Source organism: Aplidium turbinatum, chromosome 11 (genome assembly GCF_918807975.1).
Source record: "Aplidium turbinatum chromosome 11, kaAplTurb1.1, whole genome shotgun sequence".
NCBI classification, from domain to species: Eukaryota; Metazoa; Chordata; class Ascidiacea; order Aplousobranchia; family Polyclinidae; genus Aplidium; species Aplidium turbinatum.
In genome coordinates, this window is record NC_137482.1 from 4,158,520 (window position 1) to 4,184,235 (window position 25,716).

At 38.8% G+C, this 25,716-nt stretch overlaps 1 protein-coding gene across 1 annotated transcript; it reads right to left on the minus strand.

The window, feature by feature from the left end:
• Positions 1-10,445: 10,445 nt before the first annotated feature.
• On the minus strand, positions 10,446-16,364 carry LOC145779737 (microfibril-associated glycoprotein 4-like). Its single transcript, XM_082591376.1, has 6 exons — positions 16,154-16,364; positions 15,364-15,476; positions 14,400-14,496; positions 13,672-13,768; positions 11,335-11,481; positions 10,446-10,732 (listed from the first exon to the last, which is right to left on the minus strand). The coding sequence occupies exons 1-6, from the start codon at positions 16,362-16,364 to the stop codon at positions 10,555-10,557; spliced, it is 843 nt and encodes a 280-aa protein (XP_082447502.1). The 3' UTR covers positions 10,446-10,554.
• Between the last annotated feature and the right edge of the window lie 9,352 nt (positions 16,365-25,716).

The following is a 25,716-nucleotide window of genomic DNA, read 5'->3' on the forward strand; positions in this document are numbered from 1 at the left end:
AAAACTAAAACAGCTGTAAGAACAAATAGACTGCACTAGACTTATAATAGTTGGTTCAATGACAGGCTTCACTATGCCAATAAATATCTTTCGCACAAAATACAACACAGTAGCCTACTTACAGTATCTAATTTTTGCATTAGATCTGAGGTGTGCGTCGTAGGCGTAAAAACAAACATACAATTACAGTTGGGTTGGCTACTGCCTACTGGTAAGCAAAAGGTTAAGTAGGCTAACAAAAGCGCATCACTGCCTCTGACTATACTGTAGCCCACTGTTAGCAGCGAAAGTGTTACATTACATGACTAATAGTCGCATAAATTTGAATGAAGAAATACTATAGCCTACATCTTTTTTGGTCAACTTTTCAATAGTTGTTAATTGGTTACAAATCCAAAAATATTTTGAGAGGGGTATTGGAGGGCAATTGTATACTTTCCTATGCTAGGACTAGGCCTACGTCCCTGGTTATATGGATAGCACTTGCTGACTTTTGTTTGGTTATAATTGAGGAAAAGCGATCCAAATGACAGTTTGCAAAGATCGAAAATGCTGGATCATGACAACACATCAATTGTGACATATAGGAAACTATTTTCAGCTGGATCAAAGAAAACGAATGTGTTTCTCGGCAGCCGATTTCTGCTCAGCCTTGTGCTGATAGCCAGGAAGAACGCTCCTTTCTTCACGAAAACGAATGTGTTTAACCCGTTTAATCAAATTTCATTAAATTAGGCGAGCAGCTGTTGTAGGGCTACTGCACTATGAGATACAGAATTCCAATCAAAAACTGTTTTCCCTGATTAAAATTTTATTAGCTGCATATTTATAAGGGGGTAAGAAATTTTATAGGAGAGCAAAAAAATTACAGAGGTGGCAAGTTACCCCTTCCTTGGTTACGCCACTGTCTACATTAAAGATGGAGAGTATAATTTTAGGGGAGTTAGGAATTTAGAAATTAGTATTTTATGGTAATGGGGTGATTGGAAGATTTCTGTAAAAAGTTAGAATTAAGGAATATTTGGGTTTGAAGGAAATAGAGGATTTGGAGCGATGAATTTTTGAAGGTCGATTCGTGGAATCGAATCATGGTTTGATTCGTGGAAAATGGTTTGATAGGGGGTTCGTGGAATCAAGCTTTTAGCATATTGAGGCTTTGGGTATTAGATAATTGAGATTTTGAACATTAAAAATTTTCTAGGAGAGTGGTGGCTAATTTGGTAAGAAAATAAAGTTTTATGGGATGTAGAAATTAAGTTCTTTCTCTTTACTAGTCTCAAGACAAATAACTTACATTTTTTTCCTTTGTTTCGTAACAAACTGATCAAGCTTGCTTAAATCAACCGATTGAGAGACGATGATGAGAGATTTACGTAGAGAGATGTACCGGATACATCGGTATCGATATCGGCGACATATGTCTAGATGTGTTTATTGCTCATTTTACAGTTTTTATGGAAATGGGAAAATGACAGGTTTGTTATGGCTATGATTATAACAATTAAAACTTTTAATAAGTTTTTCAATTATCAAAATAGTAACCGTGATCTACTGTAGTAGACGGTGGCTAGTGACTTATTGTTCAAATTACTAAATTAGTTTGTCAAGCATTTTGTGTCGTAGGGGAAAACGGGGCTTGTCGGAGCACCGGGTTGGCTGAAACATTGCTGTTTTTTTCACTCCATATCATGGAGTGTTCTTTTTGCACAGATCGAAAATTCTCTGCTGACTCATTTAAAATTTTACGCAAAGGGAAATCCCAATGGCACGAAAATTCAGGAGCGCTGTGTGAAAATTCTTTTGTAGTTACGTAGTTGCCTTTTCCTAATGTAATTTGTTTTCGGTCTGTCTGTCTGTTTTCCACACTATTGCTTTTAATCGCTGCGTATTTCTTGATGCTTATAGTCTGTTAGCTAGTTACCTTCAAGAAGTTGAAATTTATTGCATTTTTTATAAATATTTTCAGATTCCTGATGAGGGCTTAAGCTAAGCCGAAAACGTTCGACTATTAAAACTTGAATACTGCACATAGTGAATCGCTACATGTCTCCCTGATAACTTGTCAAGCTACACGCCACTATGGCCTCACTGATATTGAACACTTTTGATTGTTGACATCGATTGAAAGACGCAATTGAATGCTCACGGTTATACTGTATACACTACAGTATACAGGTATAAAAAATTGACGTATATTCCAACTAAACCCGTGCGGTGCTCCAACAAACCCGGCCCATGGGGTTTAAACCTATAATGCATGTTTGAAATAATTAAATTTGTGCAAAAACTTGTAAGACATTTTGGTCAATCTTTTTTAATAGGCCAAGTTGCACAATATAATGGTCTAATATCACACTCAATAAAGTTTTGCAAACTCATTCTGAATTTTTGTAGTTTAAATTTTACTAAAATTTGTTCTGACTAATCCCGGTCTCTCCTAATATGCTTGGATAGACGGTTTGCCAAACAAAGTATTGTTAATCGCTTAGTCAAAACATTTGACTCCCCTCAAAATTTTGGCTGGCTACGCCATTGAATGTTATGGTTAATTTATTGTCGCTGTACTACAACTACTGAAGTATTTTAGCGGCAAGTCTCATGTTTAATTTTTTATCAGGTTTAAGATGTCACCACATTATTACCACACTTATCCTCGCCGCAGTGAGTCTGCGGCGAGGATATCTGCGGCGCAGTGAGTCTGCGGTTAGACCCGACCTGCAATCGATCTCAGATCTACCAGTTCCAGAGACAATTTAGGCAAAACCCTCTCGGCCACTGAGCTGGTTTTACGACTCGCCTGGAAGCCACGCGATATATGGGTGAGCGAAACGCAAAGTAACTTCTGAGCTATCATATCAATCTTCCTTTGCATTAGTTCAACACAGGTGCTCGCTTTTTGTTGGTGGTTAAGAACTTTCTTTAGTCTAGTTAAGGCTGCATCAACGGGAACCCAAATTCTGCAGAGAGAGCTGCGGTCGAAATGAAGCCAGAGCTGCCAGCTTTGAAAGTCATTACAGGCTGAATTGCACGTGGATAACACTGGTCTACAAAAAAAGAATTTTTTTTTGCTCCATGAACTTTGAAGACTGATTTAGAGTAATTTTGGGGTTCTAAATCCGAATCTGACCTCAGATTTATCCTATCACGTCAGGTTTGTGAAATATGATAACAACAAATTGTTACTTTCGTCAAAAGTGAAAGATTTGGCGTTGCGTTTACCACCAACTTATGCAGTGCTGTAACGAAAGGTTAGTGTTAGACAGGCCTAAATATGGTTACTGAACAAGCATTGCCATCATCATCATCATGCCATCATCATCACCATAGGCCTGCTTAAATCTTTGTGGTTTCATGCAAAACATTGACGGGGGAGGGGGTCAGTTACACTTATACCCTCCCTTTTAGCTTGTTATTACTGCCTTGTTCATAATGTTGCTTGGAAAACAAATTGGTATCAAAATTATAATTGGTAGGTGTATTTCAGCTGCTTATGCACCACATGGCCTGGATTTCCGGATCTTGCACAATGTGTATGTGCAATAAACGCAACGTCAAATCTTCCACTTTTGACAAAAGTAACAATATGCTGTTATCATATCTCACAAACCTGATGTGATAGCATAAATCTGAGGTCAGATTCGGATTCAGCACCCCAAAATTACTCTAAATCAGTTTTCAAAGTTTATAAAGCAAAAATTGTGTAGACCAGTGTAATTATTATGCTGTCCAAAAAACAAAACATACCTGGCTATCATTTCATTTTTACGCCAATTCACTAGAGAAGGCAGAAAAACTTTAGAGTTTAAACTAAAAAAACCTTTTCTAAATAGCTTTCAATTGATAGGAATAATGATAACAATGCAATATATTAAGTTTCGTTTTTAGCAGCATGATCGTTGTTTGCTTCACAAATGTAGATACAAACGACCTGTTTTAGCCTGATGCTGCGGGTTCGTTGTGTGGTAGTAACGTTTTGTCAGGAGCTTTCGGAACTGTATTCCCTAGTCACGTGCAATGACGTTTCTAAAAGCTCGTGACATACCACTACTAACACCCAGGGCCGGATTTAGCTGATGGGGGGCCCGGGGCACTTTTAGATCAGGGGGCCCTCTTGCAAAAACCACCTCTACGTCTACAATAGCATTAATCCAGCACTGCACAGCATTTTGCAGAAACTTCAAAGGCTGATGCAAAACAAAATAAACACAAAATCACATTTTTTCCACGTAAGGGGCCCTTCAAAAGTCGGGGGGTCCGGGGCACCTGCACCCTCTGCCCCCCCCCCCCTAAATCCGAGCCTGCTACCACCGCAAACCGCAGCATCAGGCTAAAACAGGTCGTTTGTATGATTGTATCTACATTAATCTTTTTTTTGCCAATTGCGACAAAATGCAGTGTATTGCCATTAGCCAATCATCAGCTCAGTTACGGCCTTGTGCTCTATCGCCGGTAGATCTGAGATCGATTCCAGGTCGGGACCGATTGGTAGGCTATTTTAAAAATTTTAAAAACGGGACCGATTGGTAGGCTACTTTTTTTGCCGTAATGAGGGTAAGTCTGGTAATAATGTGATGACATTCCAAATATGATACTAAATTAGAAATGAGCCCTGTCGCTAAAGATCTCAGCAGTTGTAGAGCGACAATAAATAAAACCATAACATTAGACTTATTGTTAACTTATTATGGCACTGCGAATCATATATGCAACACAATAAACAACCAGAATCAGCGAAAGGACACGTAGTCGTGGAGTTGGCTGCCTTCAACTATTTTGGCATGCCATGTTTTTGCCGAGACACAGTCGCTTGCTCTGAAGCGGCGTCAAACTGGTGTCCTTTACTCCTTCTGAGAGTCGCTCTCACTCTTCGGCCATGCATAAAAAAACAAATAATAAAATTAAAACAAAGAAAGGCAACAACAAAAAACACATGTTTCTTTAAATTTTAATAGAAAAACAAATTTCATCACACGCAAAGATGAAAAGGCTTTTGATTTTCTGGTTTTAGGTCAGTTTGTAATATGCTTGATCGCTTGCAGTTAAACATGGAATGACAAATTGGCAACTCTGCTTTAGTTCATCATTTGATGATTTATTTGCAAGCAAGTTTCAAGTCTGTTTGCGGTCAAAGAAAAATGAAGGCTATTTCCAGCTCATTTATTTGAGTGATATAAAAATGAAATGGTTATGTTTTATGTGTTTGTTTCCCAATTTGACGCTTTATTCACAATCAATCGATCATGATTGAGTTTAGCTTATTGGACGATACATACGAAAGCATTCATGACCACATTAGAATATTAAATTCAACAATCCAGACAGCAAATTAATCGTTTTTTATTATTTCGTTTATGTCATTATTCAAGAAACGACGGGTTTTTGTTGTCTTGGAAGCTATACAGGAACAGCATCGTTTTTCTTTAATGACCGGACTTTTAGTCGTTGCCAACCTCATGGAGTGAAAAGTCATTTCGTTTCGTCAACTTAGTCTTAGATGGACAAACATATTTCTTCGACAAGAGGTACAAGAGATTCAGGTTTCAACCAGTTTTGAGATAATGGCTGTAACTAAGACCTGATAGACATCTATTGTAGACCAGTGGTCCTCAACCTTTTAAAGAAGCGACCCCAATTTGAATAAAAATAAAATCAACGTCTACATACGACATCCTTTTGTTTTGCGGTACCGGTAGGCTATAGAGAAAAATATTTCAATACCGGTAGCCTACCCCTAAGAATAAATAACATGAATAAATATGTGTAGATTATACAAAATTACAGAAAACTGTGGCTACACATATATTCTAAAATGATTTTTTAAGATGTTTCCATTGACACATGCTTTTGATTTCAGGAACACAAAATTGTCAATTTGTTTTAACAATTAATTTGCACTGTTATACTGCGTAAGGATGAGTTGCCCATGTAGGGGAGAGTGCCCAACAGTGCCCCTCCCATCGTTTTTCGCAATCCGTGACAAATTATTCACTCAACTGTACATTGCCATGGTCACGTGGTCCGTAAAAGCTGCTGAAATTAAGTTAGGCAGAAATAAGTCATTGCTTGTTGTTGGCAGAAATGAAAGTTTGTTTTAGGGGGTAAAAAGTAAATTTTCAGAACTTTATAACTTTTTTTGTTGCAGTTTTTACGGTGGCTTCAGGGATGCTTCACAAGTTTTTCATGCTTGGTCAGTCACTAGACTAGGTTTCAGTAATAACGTTTCAGATCGTAGGCCTCGGTAAAAAGAACTGACGCCATCTTATCTTGTAGGCCCGTGGTTCCAACAGTGCCCCACCCTGAGGTCTCCTACAGTGCCCCGGTGGAGCACTGTTGGAAGCCATGAGATTTTATTAATCAATAAGCAGTGCCAAAATGATTATCAACATTTTATGTTATATCAACAATATTATAGGTGTTGGGGAGTTTTTGGTAGCCTGTGTTTCTAAGTTTCGGCTGTGGAAGAAGCTTCGTGCCTAAACTATATGTAGGCCTATTGTTTAGTAATTTTGTCTGTTAAATTTGGTTATTTTGCTCCATAAACCAAGCCATTTCTTATGAACCACATGCCAATATAAGGCCTACCAAAGTGTGTTGTGTCTGTATCTTGTGTTAATCATACCTTCCATGTGGCCAAATCAATGATGTCTTTAATCTCCTGCATTGATTGATTGATTGAATTTTTATCCTCGGACTGGGAAAGCTTCTTGCAGAGCTTAATCCCGGCAGTTTCGCATACTTGTAGAGGCTTTGAATCACTGACGCAGGCCCGGTCACCGAGATTGACAGAGTGAAGTTTCCGATTGTTGAAGTCTTGTTGCTGGGGAACTATTCCATTCATTAGGTGCCGCTGAATGGAGAGCAGTCCTTAACGTGCGTTGCTCAAGCGCACACCACGAGAGTCGAACCAGCGCCGCTTGATCTTGAAGCTTCTTCGTTCCAGAAGTGACGCGCTAACCAATTGAGCTATCGGGGCTATTATTGCATGTTCTTTCACTGATTGACTGTTGAATAAACACCTTCCTTATTGTAATTGGTAGTTAGGGTTAGGTCATAACACCAAAGTTTTAAAAAAAGTAATTACAGCAACTTGGGCTGTTCTATAAACTACAGCTCAGTGTGTTCGCATGGTTCCTTGGAACCTATTCGCATTATTTCGTTTAAGCACAGTCACCACGACGGGCAGATAGCGTGTCCTACATGTTATGATAATTGTTGCTGTTATATTTTGTGTCTGTGATAATTGTGTAGCATATGTACCACTTTAAAAGGTTTTGTCTTGACCTGACCAGCTCAGTGACATCCATCATGTAAAACAATACCGGTATTAACACAAGTTTCATACCTAGGGTAATCATTGCAAAAAGAGTGGCTCAACATTGCAACTAAAGGCACCAATTACTTTGATAGGGGCACTGTTGGATATGGTATCCAACAGTGCCCCACTTTGACAGGTGATTATTAACGCCTGATTATGAAGTTTGTGTAAAACTTTTAAACTTTTTTTTATGTGGAAATACTAAAGAAAAGAAGGAATTTTCATAATAGAAAAAAAAAATTGAAAAAAAATTTTTTTTTGATGTCTAAACCTCAATTTTCCAAAAAGCGGGGCACTGTTGGACACTCTCCCCTACACTATAAGTTCCATTTCTAAGGCACATCTTCAACAAGGATATAAAGGTTTTTGCCTAGGTGACTGTTTTCATGAAAAGCGTGCCCTTGCCAGACAAAAAATGACATTTCACTGAATTTTCGAAAGAAACCGATCAAGCACAATTTGAGAAACTGCATAAAAACCGGAACGCTGGCGAAATTTGAGAGCTCAGCATTTGTTTACCAAAGACCATTGCAACTATGATGCAAGTCGACCAAGTTCATTTAGAACTATTACTTGTTTAATATTCGTTATATTAGATCCTATAGCTTGCCGAGGTATAGGTAGTGTTGTTGGGGAGTGAATATCCTATTTAAAAGTACGTAAATGCAACTTTCCTTAGTAGTTTTGAAAGTGACACATACCCAAGTATTCTCATTGTCCTCTACGTTTGTGCTTTGTTCCGCTTCAATACTGCGCATCAGGCATCTTGAGACTTTATTTTAATTACAATCTCCATGGTTAAAACTTGGGGAGATGGTGTAAAACAGGGAGCAAGTCTTTTAGGCGCTGACAGTTAGGCGCTGGTCTAATAGGCGCGCACACTGTGGCGTCTGGATATTTAGGTGCGGAGCACTGTGGCGCCCGGTCATTTAGGTGCTATTCCTAGTAAAGTCTGCAGATTGTATCAGCTTGGCAGGTAGGAGCGTAGGGCAATGCTTTTCACACAAAATGTTATATTGAACAGAAAAATATATTGTTGTTTTATTGATTTATTATTGTTTTATTTGTTGTTAGTCCAGGTTTGCGTTGGTAAAAGCTTTATCAATAAATTATTCAAGCTTCCGAACATTATTGAGTTCGAATAGTCGCAGCTGCCATATCAATCTTTGCTTTATGATGTAGCAAACTTACCAAACTTTTTGGTGCAAATGAAGTGCTCAGATCCAACATCAGCTTATATGCAGGGCAATTCGAGCAGTAGACTACCTGATCTCCACAGGACACGTACTTCTGGAGTAGAAAATTACCAAACTTTTCTGTGCACACATGCAGTGCTCAGACCCAATGTCGGCTTATATGCAGGGCAATTAGAGCAGTAGACCACCTGATCTCCACAGGACACGTACTTCTGGAGTAGAAGTTGCCGGTTTAAAGGCACAGCGTTGTGCAATCTGTTACCTTTAATAATTAAGTTACTTCTACTTGAAACGGATAGATCGTGTGAAGATGAGGTGCGAGAAAACGCTCTACTACTATTGATATTAGCACATCTCTACAGGACATTTGCAATGCATCCTGAACACAAGTTGCAGCCAGATGGAACTTTACTCAATCTGTTATCTTTCGCAATTACTTCTGTTCGGGATGGATTGGCCATGTGACGAGAACGCGTAAGACGCTCTACTACTGTTCACATGAATATATTTCTACAGGGCATATAGGCTACACCTTGGCTACAAGTTGCAAGCATAATGGTGAGACTTCGCTCGTTATTAAACCTAGTCGGGGTTTTGACGGAAAACTAAGTTACTCTTCACTCAAGCCTACCGCCCGCTTGAATACAGGCTACGGTACATTTTTTACTGGTGTTTAGTGTAGTTATTATTTGACCTAACGAAAAGTGAACTCATACATGTTCGGAAACTTGAATAATTTATTGATAAAGCTTTCGCCGACGCAAACCTGGACTAACAACAAATAAATGCAGAACATGCGCATTAAAAAAACAACATATTTTTTTGTTCATTATAACATTTTATGTGAAAATCATTGCCGGTTTAAGCAGCTTCACTCACGGAAGCCATGACATATTTTTCTGTTCAATATAACATTTTGTGTGAAAAAGCATTGCCGGTTTAAGCAGCTTCACCCATATATTTTTTCTGCTGAATATAACATTTTGTGTGAAAAAGCATTGCCGGTTTAAGCAACTTCACTCACTGAAGCCATGACCAACAACGCACACGCATTAACAAAACAATATATTTTTCTGTTCAATATAATATTTTGTGTGAAAAGCATTGACCTACGCCCCTACCTGCCAAGCTGATACAATCTGCAGACTTTACTAGGAATAGCACCTAAATGACCGGGCGCCACAGTGCTCCGCACCTAAATATCCAGACGCCACAGTGTGTGCGCCTATTTGACCAGCGCCTAACTGTCAGCGCCTAAAAGACGTGGACCCGTAAAACAGTGAGCAGACTTGTCAACCAACTTTCGATCGGAGACGGCACATGATGATGATGATGGTTTAAAGTTGTTTGAAACACAATACATCCAAAACCAATGCACATTTTGAATTATTTTGTAATCAGAGCTGCTGTAGCCAGGGGCGGTTCAGAGGATAATTTGGGCCCGGTACCAATGAGATCCTCTGTCTCCAAATTAAGACACTACTAAAAAAACGCACTATATCCACAGACTGCGAGGTGTCTTCTTCAAGTTTCCGGGGCCTTTGGAAAAGTTATGGGCCCTTAAAATCGTCTTAAGGCGGGTCCAAATGTAGGCCTACTTCTTGAAAGCCCCCCCTCCCCCTTAAAGACAGAAAACAAAGAATGTGACATTTTGTTTCGGCTGAAAAAAAATCGCATCCAAACACCTCAGTCGCTATTTCTCATTATTTACGCTTTCACGCGCAAGCTATTATACACAAACTGGAATATTTTAGATTAAAACCATTTTCAACATCTTCAATCTTATTACGTCACAAAGGCGCTTCGATGAATTGATAATAAGCATCGAGTGACACATTTTGTTCTGTTTATTAGCAAAGCCTGATGGCAAAATGACACAGAACGTTGGTAGCGTTAAGTTCACTGTACAGTTTGTGACAAAATGAAGTGTGATTACACGCAGAAGCTCATTGGATATATTGGAGGACCTTCAGTGAATCCGTATCACTTTTTCAATTATTGTTTTTCAAAAATATTCAACTTCAGCAACTGGAAACGATTTGTTTAGTCGCATCGCATCTTCATCGTTGTTTTCTTTAAGGCAACACGAAATCCTTTCCATTCGTACCAAATGATATTGTGCCCATTTCCTTGTGACTCTCCCCATGCCGCGTTTAGAAGGGAATGATAACAACTGGCATACCACCAACCACCTCTGTAGAGCCTTCCTGAAGCTGAGCATCTGCCACAAAATATTTGCAGTAAAACTTTTTTAGTATTTATTGCTGATTTTCAACTTCAATCTACAACTAAAACGTTTTTACGATATAGACTAATTTAAATCCTACAAAACTTTTCCGCGATATGAACTTGGGTAAAAGATAAATGTGTTTAAAATCTATTACCCATTTTACTAAAATTGTGGTTTAGTGTTAGATGAATCTCATAATAGGTTTGTCATTGTAGGCAAGTAGCCAGAGGTCACTGTTGTTCGATCTTAGTCATAATACTCGTTACGGCCATTGTAGGCTAAATGCAGGCAATAGCATTGACAGAGGGACCTAAGGAGTAGGCTACTTTGGATCCGGGCTCCGGGCCAGGGATAAATCAGGGGCCTAGAATGCTTTTAGGAGGAACGAAAACGAATAAAACATCCCTATTGTTATGTTTAAAATGTGTCTTGTTTGGTGGTCTCGGCAGCTCGTTGATACGGACCCAAATTGTTTCCTCAACGGCCATGTATGCAGCTTCTGTAATTTATTACTGCAATAGATGAATGCAGAGCTATAGCGATTAACTGTTTTTCAGAGTTCATTTTATTTATACGTTGTCTAACGCATTCACTTATTCCTGTTATTCCGATCCTTTGTGGCAAACGGTTGACCATGATGAATTCCATTAGGTCCTCTACCCAGTCCATCTCCTGCTGTGCCATTGTAACCAGTGGCATGAAGTCTGTACGAGTCGCTTTCGTTTGCCACCGAAAAGGAACTGAAAGACGCAGAAATAACTGAGATAAGCTTATGTTTTCGTAGTGTAGTAAATTTCCGAAAATGCTCAATTCACCCTATATCGCTATTTGAGGCAGCTAGTTCTGATGACGTCATACGCACTTCAAATGTGTGGACTTGTAGTTTCCAAGAAAAACGACGCTGCTGATCATTACAACAGAAAATCAGAATCAATATAAACTTCTGTATACAAGGTATGACAAGATTTGTAGACTGTAGTCATACGTAATTTTATCTCCACAATCAAAATACGAGCAAAAACATTATTATATAGCCAGTGACGTAGGCAGGGGGCTATTAGACCGTGCTCATTGCTCACTCCCCCTTTCAAAAACGTTTTTAAAATAGTTTAGTGATTTAACTTCAAGTCAAGTGTTTAAATATAACTTTCAAGGTACTAAAGTGTTAGCCTACCCATTGTCAAAAAATATTCAATTAAATCAAATACCCCCCCCACCACCTACCCTTACTTAACCTTGTGTACGGCTCTTTGATTCAATCCGCCCCGCGATAGCTCAGTTGGTTAGCGCGTCACTTCGTGAACAAAGAAGCGTCAAGATCAAGCGGCGCTGGTTCGACTCTGGGGGTTTGCGCTTAAGCAACGCACGTTAATCATTGCTAGGGCCATTTTTATATGACCTTAAAAAATCAATAATATGACTTTATTTTTTGGAAAATATGACTTTATATGACTTTATGTGAATATCGTTTATTTTTACATACGAACAACGTCACTCATGAAACTAAAGAGTAAAACATACGCAACATAACAGTAATACACATCCATTTTTATTTTAAACCACTGTTGTAGTACAGTTTCATGTAGTGTGGAATGTTAGAGTCTTTGAAGTTACGATTTGGACGTAATAATGACTTTAGTAAGGAAAATGAGCGCTCCACAGACGCTGATGTGGGTTGACACTTCTGCAGTTTTGCATAAAGCGCTGGTGAAATGTCTTGTCTTGGTAGCTCCATAATTTGTTTCACATCGTTTTTGTCCAATCGCTTCTTAATGTAATTTTTGAGCTCAAGCGGATCTTTTCTGAAATCAAGGGCATTTAGATCAGCATGGGCCTCTTTGATGGTGTACGTACAACTTTCCATTTTGAGTATTAAGTTGACCTCAATGTGTGACCTCATAAAATATAGGTCTGTGACTGTAAGTGTTATGTAGGCTAATCCTACAGTTTGCCTTCGTTCAATCAGAAATTGCCTTACTTTCTTAGTGCTTAATTGCTTCACCGCTTAAATTGGTACTTTTTATTTAAAGTATACAACGGTATGACTTTATAACTCAAAAATATGACTATATAATTTAAAAAGCTGATATATGACCTAACCAGGAAAATATGACTTTATATGACTTCATAACTTTCTTAATATACCTCATAGGGATGCGGTTTTTGCGTTAAAATTGATTTCACGACTTACTGATGCATAGAAAAAAATATGACTTTAATGACTTTAAATGGCCCTAATCATTGCTCTCAATTCAGCGGTATCTAATGGATGGAATAATTACCCGGCAACAAGACTTCAACAATCGGAAACTAGACTCTGTCAATTGCGGTGACCGGGCCTGCGTCAGTGCTTCAAACTCTTCAAAGCCTCTAAAAATATGCGGAACTACCGGGATTAAGCTCTGCAAGAAGCTTTCCCAGTCCGAGGATAAAAATTCAATCAATCAATCAGCCCCAACTCTTCCTTGAACATTGGCAAATTACAAAACTTACGACAAAACTTGCAAATTTATAATTAATTTAAATAAATCACATAGATAACATGTGATGAGGAAGTAGCAACATAGAATGACTGTCAATTTCAGAATCATGGTGAATTTTCTTGTAACTAATATTAATGAAAATATCAGTCAACATTGATTTGTCAAATTAGCAAAGAACTAGGGAAAATGATTGTTTTCGTCCTGCATTGCGCAAACAAAATGGCAGACCGGATCTGCACTGACAAAAAAGCAAAGCTGAATTTGATGCATAGTCAAAGCATTGCTTTATCCTATGCTGACAAGTGCTACTTTAAAAGCAAATGGGAAACCCCCCTGCAAGAAAATTCTTCATACGTCACTAGCAATCAAGATATAGTTATGACAAGTTCTAGCCTACATTGAAAAAAATGTACAATCAAATTTTTCAAAGTTAGCTTAACACTCTACCTGTATTCTGCAAAAGCGTGATCATCATCAAAACTCCACAATTCAACTCGCAATCTGCATTCACGATCTCGGGTAAGATTGTGGATTTTATCGAGACCTGTTTGGAAGAATGAGAAGAAGAATGAGTGGTACGCAAATAAAAAATCAGCAAATCGCTTCCAATAAAGCTTTTAAAGTTAAAATCCACATGAGCGGAATGCTCGCACACAAGTAGGCTACATTTTTAAGGAAATAGAAAATGGAAAGTGGCTGGACTTTGTGAAAAGAAGCAGCAAGATCTTGTAAAACGCTGGTTGGACTCTTGGAGTGCGCGTTTGAGCAAGGCCATTCAAGAACAGCTTTCCATACAGCAGGACCTAGTAGATGGGACATTTTACAAACAGCAACACGCAATAGAGCTCTAACTTTACTCTATCAATCTCAAATACAGGGATTGCGTCAGCGCTTCAAAGCTTTCACAAGTGTATGTAAAACTGCCGAAAATGAGCTTCCAAAAAGTTTTGTTAAAGACTCTCATACCTAATGAAATAAAAAACTTGTTGTTAGAAGATCCATGTTTCTTTGTTCATTTAAAGATCAAACAAACCAAGTGTTGTTAAAATAGTGAGCACTGCTTTTCTTTAACGTAGGCCTTACTTCAAAGACATGTTTTTGTTGCAACGAAAAATCTCTTTATAAATAAACAAAAAAACTAGCTCTGTGAAATTAGCTCGATTCGCCTCGCTTACCAAGCCAAAATTCGTTGATCAAATCTCCAAACCCATTCTTGTACGAAGACCAATCTTGGTCAAAACTAACGCTCCCGTCAAATCGTTTTTGGAAGACCTGTGTAAACAGTTTTAGATCAAGTTTCGAAAAAATGTTTAGTAGCCTACTGATAAAGTGATCAGTTCACTGAGAAATGTTACTGTACAGAAAAAATAAATGCTCAGTATAGGTAGGGAATGGGATGAAATGGACGATGGAATGGAATGAAGGGGAGATTTTGAGATGGCTGATGAAAAATGTCAAGGATGGAAAGTGATGGAAGATTTGGATGATGGAATGGAAGACAGTCTTCCATCATTTCATTTTCATCACACGTTGAGTAAAAGTTTCCGTTTAATTACGTTTCTTAAACTGAAATGATTCAAGTTTCTTATTGAATCAGCGCGATTGTTTCCCGGACAATTATGCAAGAATGAGAAGCCGACAACATTCACACCTCGTGAGTAGCATAGTTTTGCACCGAAAACATAGTTAGGCACCAAAAAGTACATCTAAGTCAAGGTACCCCCCGAAATTTAATGGAAGTGAAAGTTAAGATAGAAGAAAGAATAAGCTTGTCCTGCTATAAACTTTAAACACAGACTGGTCATAAATCACCGCGAAAACAGAATATACAAAAGCAGTCCCTCTCACGCTCACTCAAATTATAACATCGTTAACATGCACATTGCACAAGCTTGGACCCCCATGAATATCGCCAATCTTTCATCCAAGTTTCCTTCACCCCAGTCCACGTTGGCGACTGACCAGCACACCGACTGAAGTCCAACAATACAGCGACATTTGATGAACACAGCCTCAAAGAGTAAAAGCAAAAAAAAACTTAACAGATTCGATTAGACTCTTTTAATAATAGTATAGAACAATTGCAGCCTTGGGCCTGCTCCAACGGTAGCATAAGCAGTTAGCACAGTAACTTCTTACCCGCCATCCTTCCTCACAGAATGCCTCATCACCAGAGAGCAATGTTTGTCGGCCTTGTACAGATGACGACGAGCATGAAACTGGTAGTGTCAATGAGACCAATCTTTTCAGTTCTGCAACATCCACAAAGCATCAATATGTTGAAATAATGGCGCAAATGATGATTCTATAATAAAGGAATGAGAAAGACCACGACATTGGGGAATCGACATGTTCTTTCAACTTTGAAAAGTCCTAAAGTCTATATCGATTTTTGTAGTTAGTATCGTTTTCGTCCCGGACGCGTTAATGACGAAAAATAAAATGATTGATTGATTGAGTGTCGAGTTTTTACCCAAAATCTCATTACATTATACCCCAGGCTTTTTAAAAATCAAAAATGGCGAAAATATAAACTGTACTGTAACAAGCATTGTAGCTACTATACGGGTAACTTCAAGAAGTACAAGAGATAACTTCAAAAAGTCATCTAGCCTAAGTAAAAATAAAGTCATCTAGCCTAACTAAATAACAATAAATAAGCAAGCAAAGCTAAATACGCATACACAGTTTGGCAGTAAGGCTACTGTAACATAAACCTGTGATTGAGAACAAAGTGTTAATTAGACGGAATTGCAGTATTCTTCAAATCAAAAATGAATATAACAGATTATCTATGTAAAATTATTGGGATAGCCTACCACAGCTCCTTTGCCAAAGTCACAAAAGGTGGTTCGCAGCTGCTTCGTGCCACAATTTCAAAAACATACGTGATTTCAGCTAAAAAGCGTTGCTATGTAAATCGTCAAACCTGCCAATTCTCTTCGGATCTCCTCTTCAAACGCATCAAAAGCACAAGTTTCTCCTTTCTCTCCTTTTACACCAACAATTCCATCACTTCCTGTCGATCCTTTAGTTCCAGGAGCACCAGCCTTTCCGGGAGCTCCGATATCTCCCTTTTCACCATTTGCAATGCCAGTGGCATCATTGCCACAAAGTGTGATTTGTTGGCATTGTTGCATGTATACAATCTCGAAGCATAACACAAGAACACAACCAATTGCTATGTTAGTCAACATAGCCTCTTAATTTTCTCTTTCTGTTACATAACAACGAGTAATCTTGGATGTCACTTAAGGTATGCTTTATTGCTTACATATCTCGGCTCTTAATTGTTTTCTTTATTTTCGATAAAGAGCTTTGAGATGTTGCCATTGGAGAAAGAGGCATGACAGAGGAGCACAACTTAGTGCCATTTTTTAATAAAAAGTATAACAGTAGTCCCAGCTCATTAAACCCACTGTAAATAGGCCCACCCGTTTATTAAGCCCAAAGTTGTCCTGTCCCGAAGTAGGCTTGATAAGCGGGGACTACTATATTACACTATATTCATTCTTTCATTCAGGATGGATAATAAATTTTGTATAAAACTTTCACAGAAATTTATTTTTCAAATACCCAGGATAGTGATGCAAGCCGCGCCGCGTACGCGGCCGCTTTTAACTTTTTCGCCGCGTGCCGCGCCGCGCCGCGGCGAAAAAGTTAAAAGGTTGAAATGACCCGTGGAAGGTTGAAATGACGAAGCCGCGCCGCGCCGCTTTTCGCGTAAACTTTCAAGAAATTAAACTTTCGTAAACGTAAACATTCAAGAAATTAAACTTTCGTAAACGTAAACTTTCAACTTTTCAAGAAAATCAGTTATGAAACTTCAAATTTAAATTGGAAACACGGATCAGTTTTTTTTCCTTCGGAAACTTTAAGCTGGAAAGCTATGCAAATGCAAATTGCAAATGGCTTGCAGTTGACAGGGTTTTGGGGCTGGCTTGTCAGGGAAGCTGTACGAATGTTTTTGGTTAATAACCTAGTTTAGCAGATAAGCTCAGCTCCCAGTTACCAGGCTATAGGCCTAGCGCAACTACCGCATTAGTTACTATAACAGTTAGCCCAGTGAGTTCAGGCTATAAGTTTTACTCTTGTGTGTGTAGTTCATATAGCCACTGACATTAAAATTGCATTATTGCTTACAAAAAGTGTTCAAAAGTCCTGATACTGGATCCAGGAACATTCTATTTGTCTTAGTTTGTATTATGTCTTAGAACTTAGATGCATTGCTGATAAAAGAATATATGATCTGGTTAGCCGGATGCAACCTAGTTCGTACCTTGAACAGTTCGTACCCTGGAAAGATCGAGGAAAAATTTTTAAAAAAGCGGAAATCGCTGATCGCAGTTTCCGCAAACATTTTAAAATTTTCGCCCTGAAAAGATCGAGAGAAAGATAGCACAAAGCCGAAGTCGCTGATCACAATTTCCGCTAACCCTAACCGTAACCCTCACCCTAACGCTAACCCTCGCTGATCGCAGTTTCTGCAAACATTTTTTTTCTGCACTTCCCGCTAATCCTAACTCTAACCACCATAGACTAATCTATGCTCTAACCCTCGCTGATCGCAGTTTTCGCAAACATTTTTCCGTAGTTTCCGCTAACCCTTACCCTAACCTTAGAGTAATCTATGCTCTAACCCTCGCTGATCACAGTTTCCGCAAACATTTTTCCGCAGTTTCCGCTAACCTTTACCCTAACTCTAACCATAGAGTAATCTATGCTCTAACCCTAACCCTCGCTGATCGCAGTTTCCGCAAACATTTTTCCTCAGTTTCCGCTTACCCTAACTCTAACCATCGAGTAATCTATGCTCTCTAACCCTAACCCTCGCTGATCGCAGTTTCCGCAAATGTTTTTCCGCAGTTTCCGCTAACCCTAACCCTCCAGTTGTTTGCGGAAACTCCGATCAACGACTTCGGCTTTGTGCTATTAAACTGCGATCAGCGACTTCGGCTTTTTTTAATTTTTTCTCTTGATGTTTTCAGGGTACGAACTGTTCAAGGTACGAACTAGGTTGCACCCTGGTTAGCCTAAGCAATTAGTGCACAACTGTACTGGTAGGTTACCAGTTATATACCTTTTTTTTTTTTCCGCGCAACTTAAGCCATGAGTGCTTTTTGCTACATCTGACTTTCTAAAAAATAACGCGTTAAAATATTTTTTAAAAATTTTGTAGTTTGCGGTGTGCGGTGCGGTGCAGTGTCAAAGTTCCAGATAAATTGCGGTGTGCGGTGCGGTGCGCGGATAGATGAGTCAGTTGCGGTGCGGTGCGCGGATAGATGAGTCAGTTGCGGTGCGGTGTGCGGATAAAAATTTTGGGTTTGCTGCATCTCTAGCCCAGGAATATATATTCCCTGCAGAAGGCAAGTCGATGCTACCTGTTGCATCGGAGTCAAGCTAACTGGCAAGGTGTCAGTCAAATTGGTTGACTCAAAAATTCTTCCAATGCTTATGACAAAGGGCGTTCAAATAAATTGTTTTTCACTAAGTCAATTAGTCATGTAATATGTTAACTATACATTCAGTAGCGTAACCAGATCAATTTTATATAAGGGGAGGGGCAAAGAAAGGGCAAGGTTTTTTCCAGGAGGGGCAACATTTTCAGTGACGTCATAAATGGAGGCGATAGGCTATAATTTGCTATAAAAGTGAGGTTAACGTTATTCTAAATTTTACTTGACGATGAAAGATTAACTTTCTTGTCTTTGGAAGACCTTTTTTTTGGACTGATCGTGCGTATGGTAGCCATCACAAAATTTCTAGAGGAGCAAATGAAAAATTACGAGAGGGGCCTGAGGAGTGAGGAGCTTCCATCAGAAATTTTTGAAAAATTGCCTTGAAATTGCGCATTCTAAGAATAATTTCAGCGTGAATCAACAGTAAAACTCTGTCAAATAATGCTGTAACAGAGGGTCAATAGTTTGTTTAAGTTACATAAAACCAAAACAGCTGTAAGAACAAATAGACTGCACCAGACCTATAATAGTTGGCTCAATGATAGGCTTCAGTATGCCAATAAATATCTTTCGCACAAAATACAACACTGTATCCAATGTTTGCATTAGATCTGAGGTGTGCGTCGTAGGCGTAAAAACAAACATACAATTACAGTTGGCTACTGCCTACTGGTAAGCAAAACGTTAAACAACAAAAGCATATCACTGCCTCTGACTATACTGTTAGCAGCGAAAGTGTTACATGACTAAATGCCACATAAATTTGATTGAAGAAATACGTAAGCCTACATCTTTTTTAGCAAACTTTTCAAAAGATTACAAAGTTTGTTAGTCGATTGCAGAGATGTACGTATACGCCGCAAATTCTACGCCGTAGACTTTTTGTTTACGCTAACGCTTAGGGCCACCTTTTTTTGGATAGTTGTCGCTTGAGTCGCCCTCTCGGCCACTGAGCTGGTTTTACGACTGGCCCGGAAGTCATTCGATACTCGATAGGGTAAGCGAAACTCAAGTAACTTCTCAGCTAGCATATCAATCTTCTTTTGCATTAGTTCAACACAAATACTTGCTTTTTGTTGATAGCTGAGAACTTTCTTTTGTCTAGTTAAAACTGCATCCATAATAGGAACCCAAATTCTGCAGAACAGTTGTCGAAATGAAGCCAGGGCTGCCAGATTTGAAAGTCAGTTACGGGCTGAATTGCCTTCTGCTCTATCGCCGGTAGATTTGAGATCGATTCCAGGTCGAGTCAAACCAAACATTTAAAAAACGGTACAGATTGATGTTTATTTTTGCTTAACGTAGTGAGGGTAAGTCTGGTAATAATGTCATGACCTTCTAAATATGATACTAAATTGGAAATGAGCCCTGTCGCTAAAGATCTCAGCAGTTGTAGAGCGACAATAAATAAAACCATAACATTAGACTTATTGTTATTTTGGCACTGCAAATCATATGCAACACAATAAACAACCGGAATCAACGAAGGACACGTAGTCGTCAAGTTAGCTGCTTTCGACTATTTTGGCATGCCATGTTTTTGCCGAGACACAGTCGCTTGCTCTGAAGCAGCGTCAAACTGGCGTCCTTTACTCCTTCTGAGAGTCGCTCTCACTCTTCGGCCATGCATAAAAAAAATAACACATAAAAAAATTAAAAACAAAGAAAGACAACAAAAAAAAGTTTCTTTAAATTATTATAAAAGAAAAACAAATTTCATCACACGCAAAGATGAATAGGCTTTTGACTTTATAGTTTTATGTCAGTTTGTAATATGCTTGATCGCTTGCGGTTAAACATGAAATGACAAATTGGCAACTCTGCTTTAGTTCATCATTTGATGATTTATATGCAAGCAAATTTCAAGTCTGTTTTTGGTCAAAGAAAAATGAAGGTTATTTCCAGCTCATTTATTTAAGTCATATGAAAATCAAATGGTTATGTTTTAAGTGTTTGTTTCCCAACTTGACGCTTTATTCACACTCGATCGATCATGATTGAGTTTAACTTATTGGACGATACATACGAAAGCATTCATGACCACATTAGAATATTAAATTAAACAATCCAGACAGAAAATTAATCGTTTTTTTATTATTTCGTTTATGTCATTATTCAAGAAACGACTGATCTTCGTTGTTTTTGAAGCTATACAGGAACAGCATCGTTTTTCTTTAATGACCGGACTTTTAGTCGTTGCCAACCTCATGGAGTGAAAAGTCATTTCTTTTCTTGTCAACTTTGTCTTAGATGAACAAACATCATTCTTCGACAATAGGTTCAAGAGATTCAGGTTTCAACCGGTCTTGAGATGAGACATCTACCGTAGACCAGCGGTCCCCAAGCTTTTAAGAAGAGACCCCAATTTGAATAAAATTGAAATTACATACGACATCTTTTTGTTTTCCGGTACCGGTTTAGAGAAAAATATTTTAAGTACCGGTACCGTTAAAAATAAATAACATGAATAAGTATGTGCATACTATGCAAAATTACAGGAAACTGTGGCTACACATATATTTCAAAATGATCGTTTCTTAAGATGCTTTCATTGACACATGCTTTTGATTTCAGGAACACAAAATTGTCAATTCCTTTCAACAATTAATTTGCACCATTAATGCGATGGTTGCGCCTGCGCACTGTCCACAGGTTTTTGAAGCTGCGGCTTGACTTTGCATAAGCATAACCGCATGCCATGCTCTACTAATCGATTACGATGTTTCATTTTGTCACTGCTCTGAATTCTGCTTCCAAAGCCATGTGGTTGAAAGCGGAATGAGCAGTTGAATAACGCAATTTGACATAGTCGGGACTCGGGTACGTTGAGTGTATTGACACCCAAAAGTATAGCTTTGCTGAGACCTTTGGATGTTTTTTTAAGCGAGTTAAAAATGCGGTCTGCTGCATCAGCTGTCATTTTGTAAGGGGTAGTTTCCTCAAATTTTTGACAGAAAAAAATCTATAATCTTGTCTTGCGCTTAGGACGACGTCAGGATCTCGCCATAGCAGTGCTCAAACTTTTTACTACACTGCGGAAGGTGTCCAAATATGATATTTTAAACATACAGTAGCCTATAACTCTGTAGACAACATTGCATTGTTGTAGTTCTGGAAATATGTCAAGCCCATTTTGCTTCACATAATTTTGCCACAAGATAAGTTTTTTTGTAGAAGGCGGTTATTTCGGCACTGAGTTCAATAATTGTAAAATCAAAACCTTACACGGTTGATTCAAACAGTTCAGCGAATCAAAGATGTCCGCTAAGCCACGTTTGCTATAAAGTGCTGTGACGTCACTACACGCAATAATCATCTTGAAAAAAAAAGTTAAAAAACGCTGCACTGGCAAAAAATAAGTCCAAAAACAAACAGCCCGCAAATTAAGAAAAACACTCAAACTTAAAAAGTTGAAACCAGTTTGAGCATACATATAAGTTGCACCAAAACAGTCAGCATGTGGGTCACTGATTAGTTATGGCGTCCCTCAAAAAGGTTTACGCTACTTCCCGTGGGGTCGCGACCGACAGGTTGGAAACCACTGGTCTGAACAACCATCAAGGATCTATTGCTTTAATATCCTGCCAGAACCTCACATTGCATTTGAAATTCCATGCAGATCGTTTGTAGGAAATCTAGTCCACGCGATTGCCCTTCGAGTAGAACGTCAACTCAAGTCCAAGACAACCACAGTCGAACTATACTTAGTTTTTAAAGATCGAACTCCTCTCTCGTTGAGTTTTAAAGGCCAAGGGTCTAATATACAACCAATTCACTTAGTTTGTTCTACTTGCAGAGTGTAAACGTGGCTCTTTCGTTTAGAGCAAGCATTGAGTAAAGTAGGCCTTTGGGTCAAATCCCGCCCGTTGGATCTTCTAATCTTGACGACCAGATGCTGTTGAGGCTATAAATTACTGCATCAAACCAATCTATTCTTTGTCTGAGTTTGTTGTATATTGTTGACCCCACGCCTTCACACGACAAATGAAATCCAAACACAACCAATCTGTTGTAGCAACTTTGGTTCTGTTTTGTAGCAGCTAAGGAATGTTGAATATTTGTTCATAAATTTTTAAGAGAAAACGATCTGTTTAAGTTGTTTAGGCATCAAGTCTAAAAAGTCATACGTGTTATTGCAGATTCGGTCTTCTTCAAAGAAAAAGGTGTTTTAATCTAATAGTCATATTGTCGCTAGCTATGCAAAATATTACGCTACAGGAAATTTTTTTCAAGATTAGAGTAGTTCATTAAAGAAACAAAAATTCGTCGTTGCGCTAAAAGCGGAGCGGACAAATAAACTCTTTACGCTGGAGTTAGATCAAATACCGTTGATGTGATCGAAAAAGGGCTCGTCCGGGAATTGAACCCGGGATCTCTCGCACCCGAAGCGAGAATCATACCCCTAGACCAGGGGTCACCAAACTACGGCTCGCGGGCCAGAACCGGCCCGCGAACTGATTTCATCAGGCCCGCCACGTGCTGCGGAAATTGCAGCTGCACTACAATAATTCTGTGCATGTGCTTCCCTTGGCATTAGCAACCGTCTTTGGCTTTTCCTTTTTGTGTAATAGACACTTCTTTGTTAAAATTGTTCGTTCTTATAGTTCGTTGTTGTATGTTGAATCTGTACATTTTTCCACCAGGCAGCCTACATGTTGGTGCTCTGTTTTTATCATTAGGTTGCCACAAATGGGGACAGATTAGGTCAAATTTGGAAAGATGTAATGCTTTTTCAAGAGCACGATGCCCTGTATAGTGTATCACAGCAGGGGATAACTGCACCAGCAACCTTTCGATTTTCATCACAACTTTGCTATTCCACCGCTGACTTTCTTATTTATTGTGCTCAATTCAGTTCAGTTCAGTTGTTTTTATTTCTGACCATCATATCAAAAAACAATACACGTCAACATAGCAAAGGTCGAGAAAAGGGTAGAAGCGACAAAACGCGAACGTTAAAACGTGCTTGAGACTGAAGTAAGTTATTGATTTGAAAGAAATTTGGCACGGTCGCAACACCTTCAGAAAAATTTAAGATATAAAGGGAAAATAAAAGAAAGAAAATGTTACAAAAAAAACAACAAATAAACAACATATATTTAGGCTATAGCTTTATTAGCCCACATAGCTTTAGCTGATATATTTAAGATTTGTATGGACAGTTGCTATGAAGATCGGCCATGGTGCGTTATCAAGAGTGCAAGTCAATGGAGATTCTAAATAGTTGTAGGCCTATATTTTTTCGCAATTTGCATCCGGCCCGCAGCTTTTAATCTCGCAGCAATCCGGCCCTCAGAGAAAAAAGTTTGGTCACCCCTGCCCTAGACCAACGAGCCGACAAAATAAGCACAAGTTGTACAAAACAACAGAAACTTTCCTTTTTTTAAATTGGGAGATGATAACTCTACCAAACTGTTCAAAACGCAATGCTCCAAATCAGTCCACAGATCATCTTGTATTGAAATGCCCAGCAGCAAAGCTTCAAGGAGGATACCACACAGCCCACCAATGCAACAACGTCCTCGTGGATTGGCTAAACAAAAACTGCTTGCACTTGTAACAAGATAAACATAATTTAAACGTTTTTTTTGTTTACTTTTTTTGCGTTTGCAAACAAAACAATTGCTGATTTTATGACAGCAAAATTATACTGCGTGGTTCAACTTAATTCGTTTTATGTGACTCGTTGGTCTAAGTCAGCGTTTCTTAACCGGGGGTGCTACCACCCCTTGGGGGTGCTGGAAAAGAATGTAGGGGGTGCTAAATGCATGCAGTATAATATCAAAAAATTGCCATTTTACTTTTCTGCATTTTTCGTCTTACTGCCAGTATCAGCAGTTGTCATATGAATGATTGCTGTTTCGAAGTAGCCTACATGATTTGCTGTTATTGTAGTCATCTTCCTGTCAAGTACGCAAATTGATCCTCAGTAGTTTGTGCGAATTACCTGGTGGGTGCTTTGTTGTAATATTGTTGCCAGGGGCGCCGGAACGATATTTGACTGGGGGGGCAAGATTACGAAAAAAGGGCACTTTTGTTTACTAAAAGGCCAATTTTTTTTCAAGTTTTAACATAAGATATAGCGATAATGCTAATCTATCAGCTCACTAGGTATTGAGTAATGATAGCCTACAAGTGTCCGGTATACAAAGAAGGGCATCATGCTATGTTATAATGATGTAACCTACTGTCAAGCCTTAAAGCAGCCTGCGGCCATGGCCGGTAAGTAGTGCTTGAATGACCGCCTGTGCTACCTCCTCAATCGGCCAAGTTTGGCCGTCGGTCTCTTCTAGCCAATTCTTTAATAGAATGATCGTGGATTAACTGTCGAAAATATGTAGTGTCAAAGAGTGACGCAAAATTAGGTCAGCGCGTCATAATCGCCACTGTTGCATTGTGCGGGAATATTTTTTATTGATGGAATATATCCATCTGCGATCACCAGCGCTGCAAGTCTTGTTTGTAATTCCCGACGTTTATTTTAACAAAGTCTTAATCCGAAGTGTTAATTTACGTCGGCTGGCAATATTGTCGTTTTTATGGCGATTCGATGTTGTCGGACATTGAATCGTTGTTAAAAAGGAGAACTAGGTTAGTTAACATCCCAGGGGAAAACATTTTTTGAACATATTTTGCAAAAATTATGCTTCTTTTAGGCTAGTAATGTCCTTCACATCAATGAAATACTTATTTTATTACCTTGCCGTCATTGTTAGCACATGTCGAACGTTGTTTTTCGTTGCTAAAAAGAATTCTAGGGGAGTGGCGAACTTCTTTAAAATCAGCCATATTGGAGACACTCGTGCGAGTGTCGTTTACGGTTAGATGGTCCCGCAGTACTGGATTACACTCCTGATAAAGCAGTTATTGCGTTGTGCAACGATTCTATTGTAGGACGTCGCCCAGGCCCAGTCTTCAACAATGCTAAGTGATCATTTTAGCATTGTTGCAAGTTTAATTCTATTTACTTGTGCTGTCGTTATTTTTATTTTGGCCTCCAAGCACGCAGATTTGGCCGCCGAGAAAGAGCTCC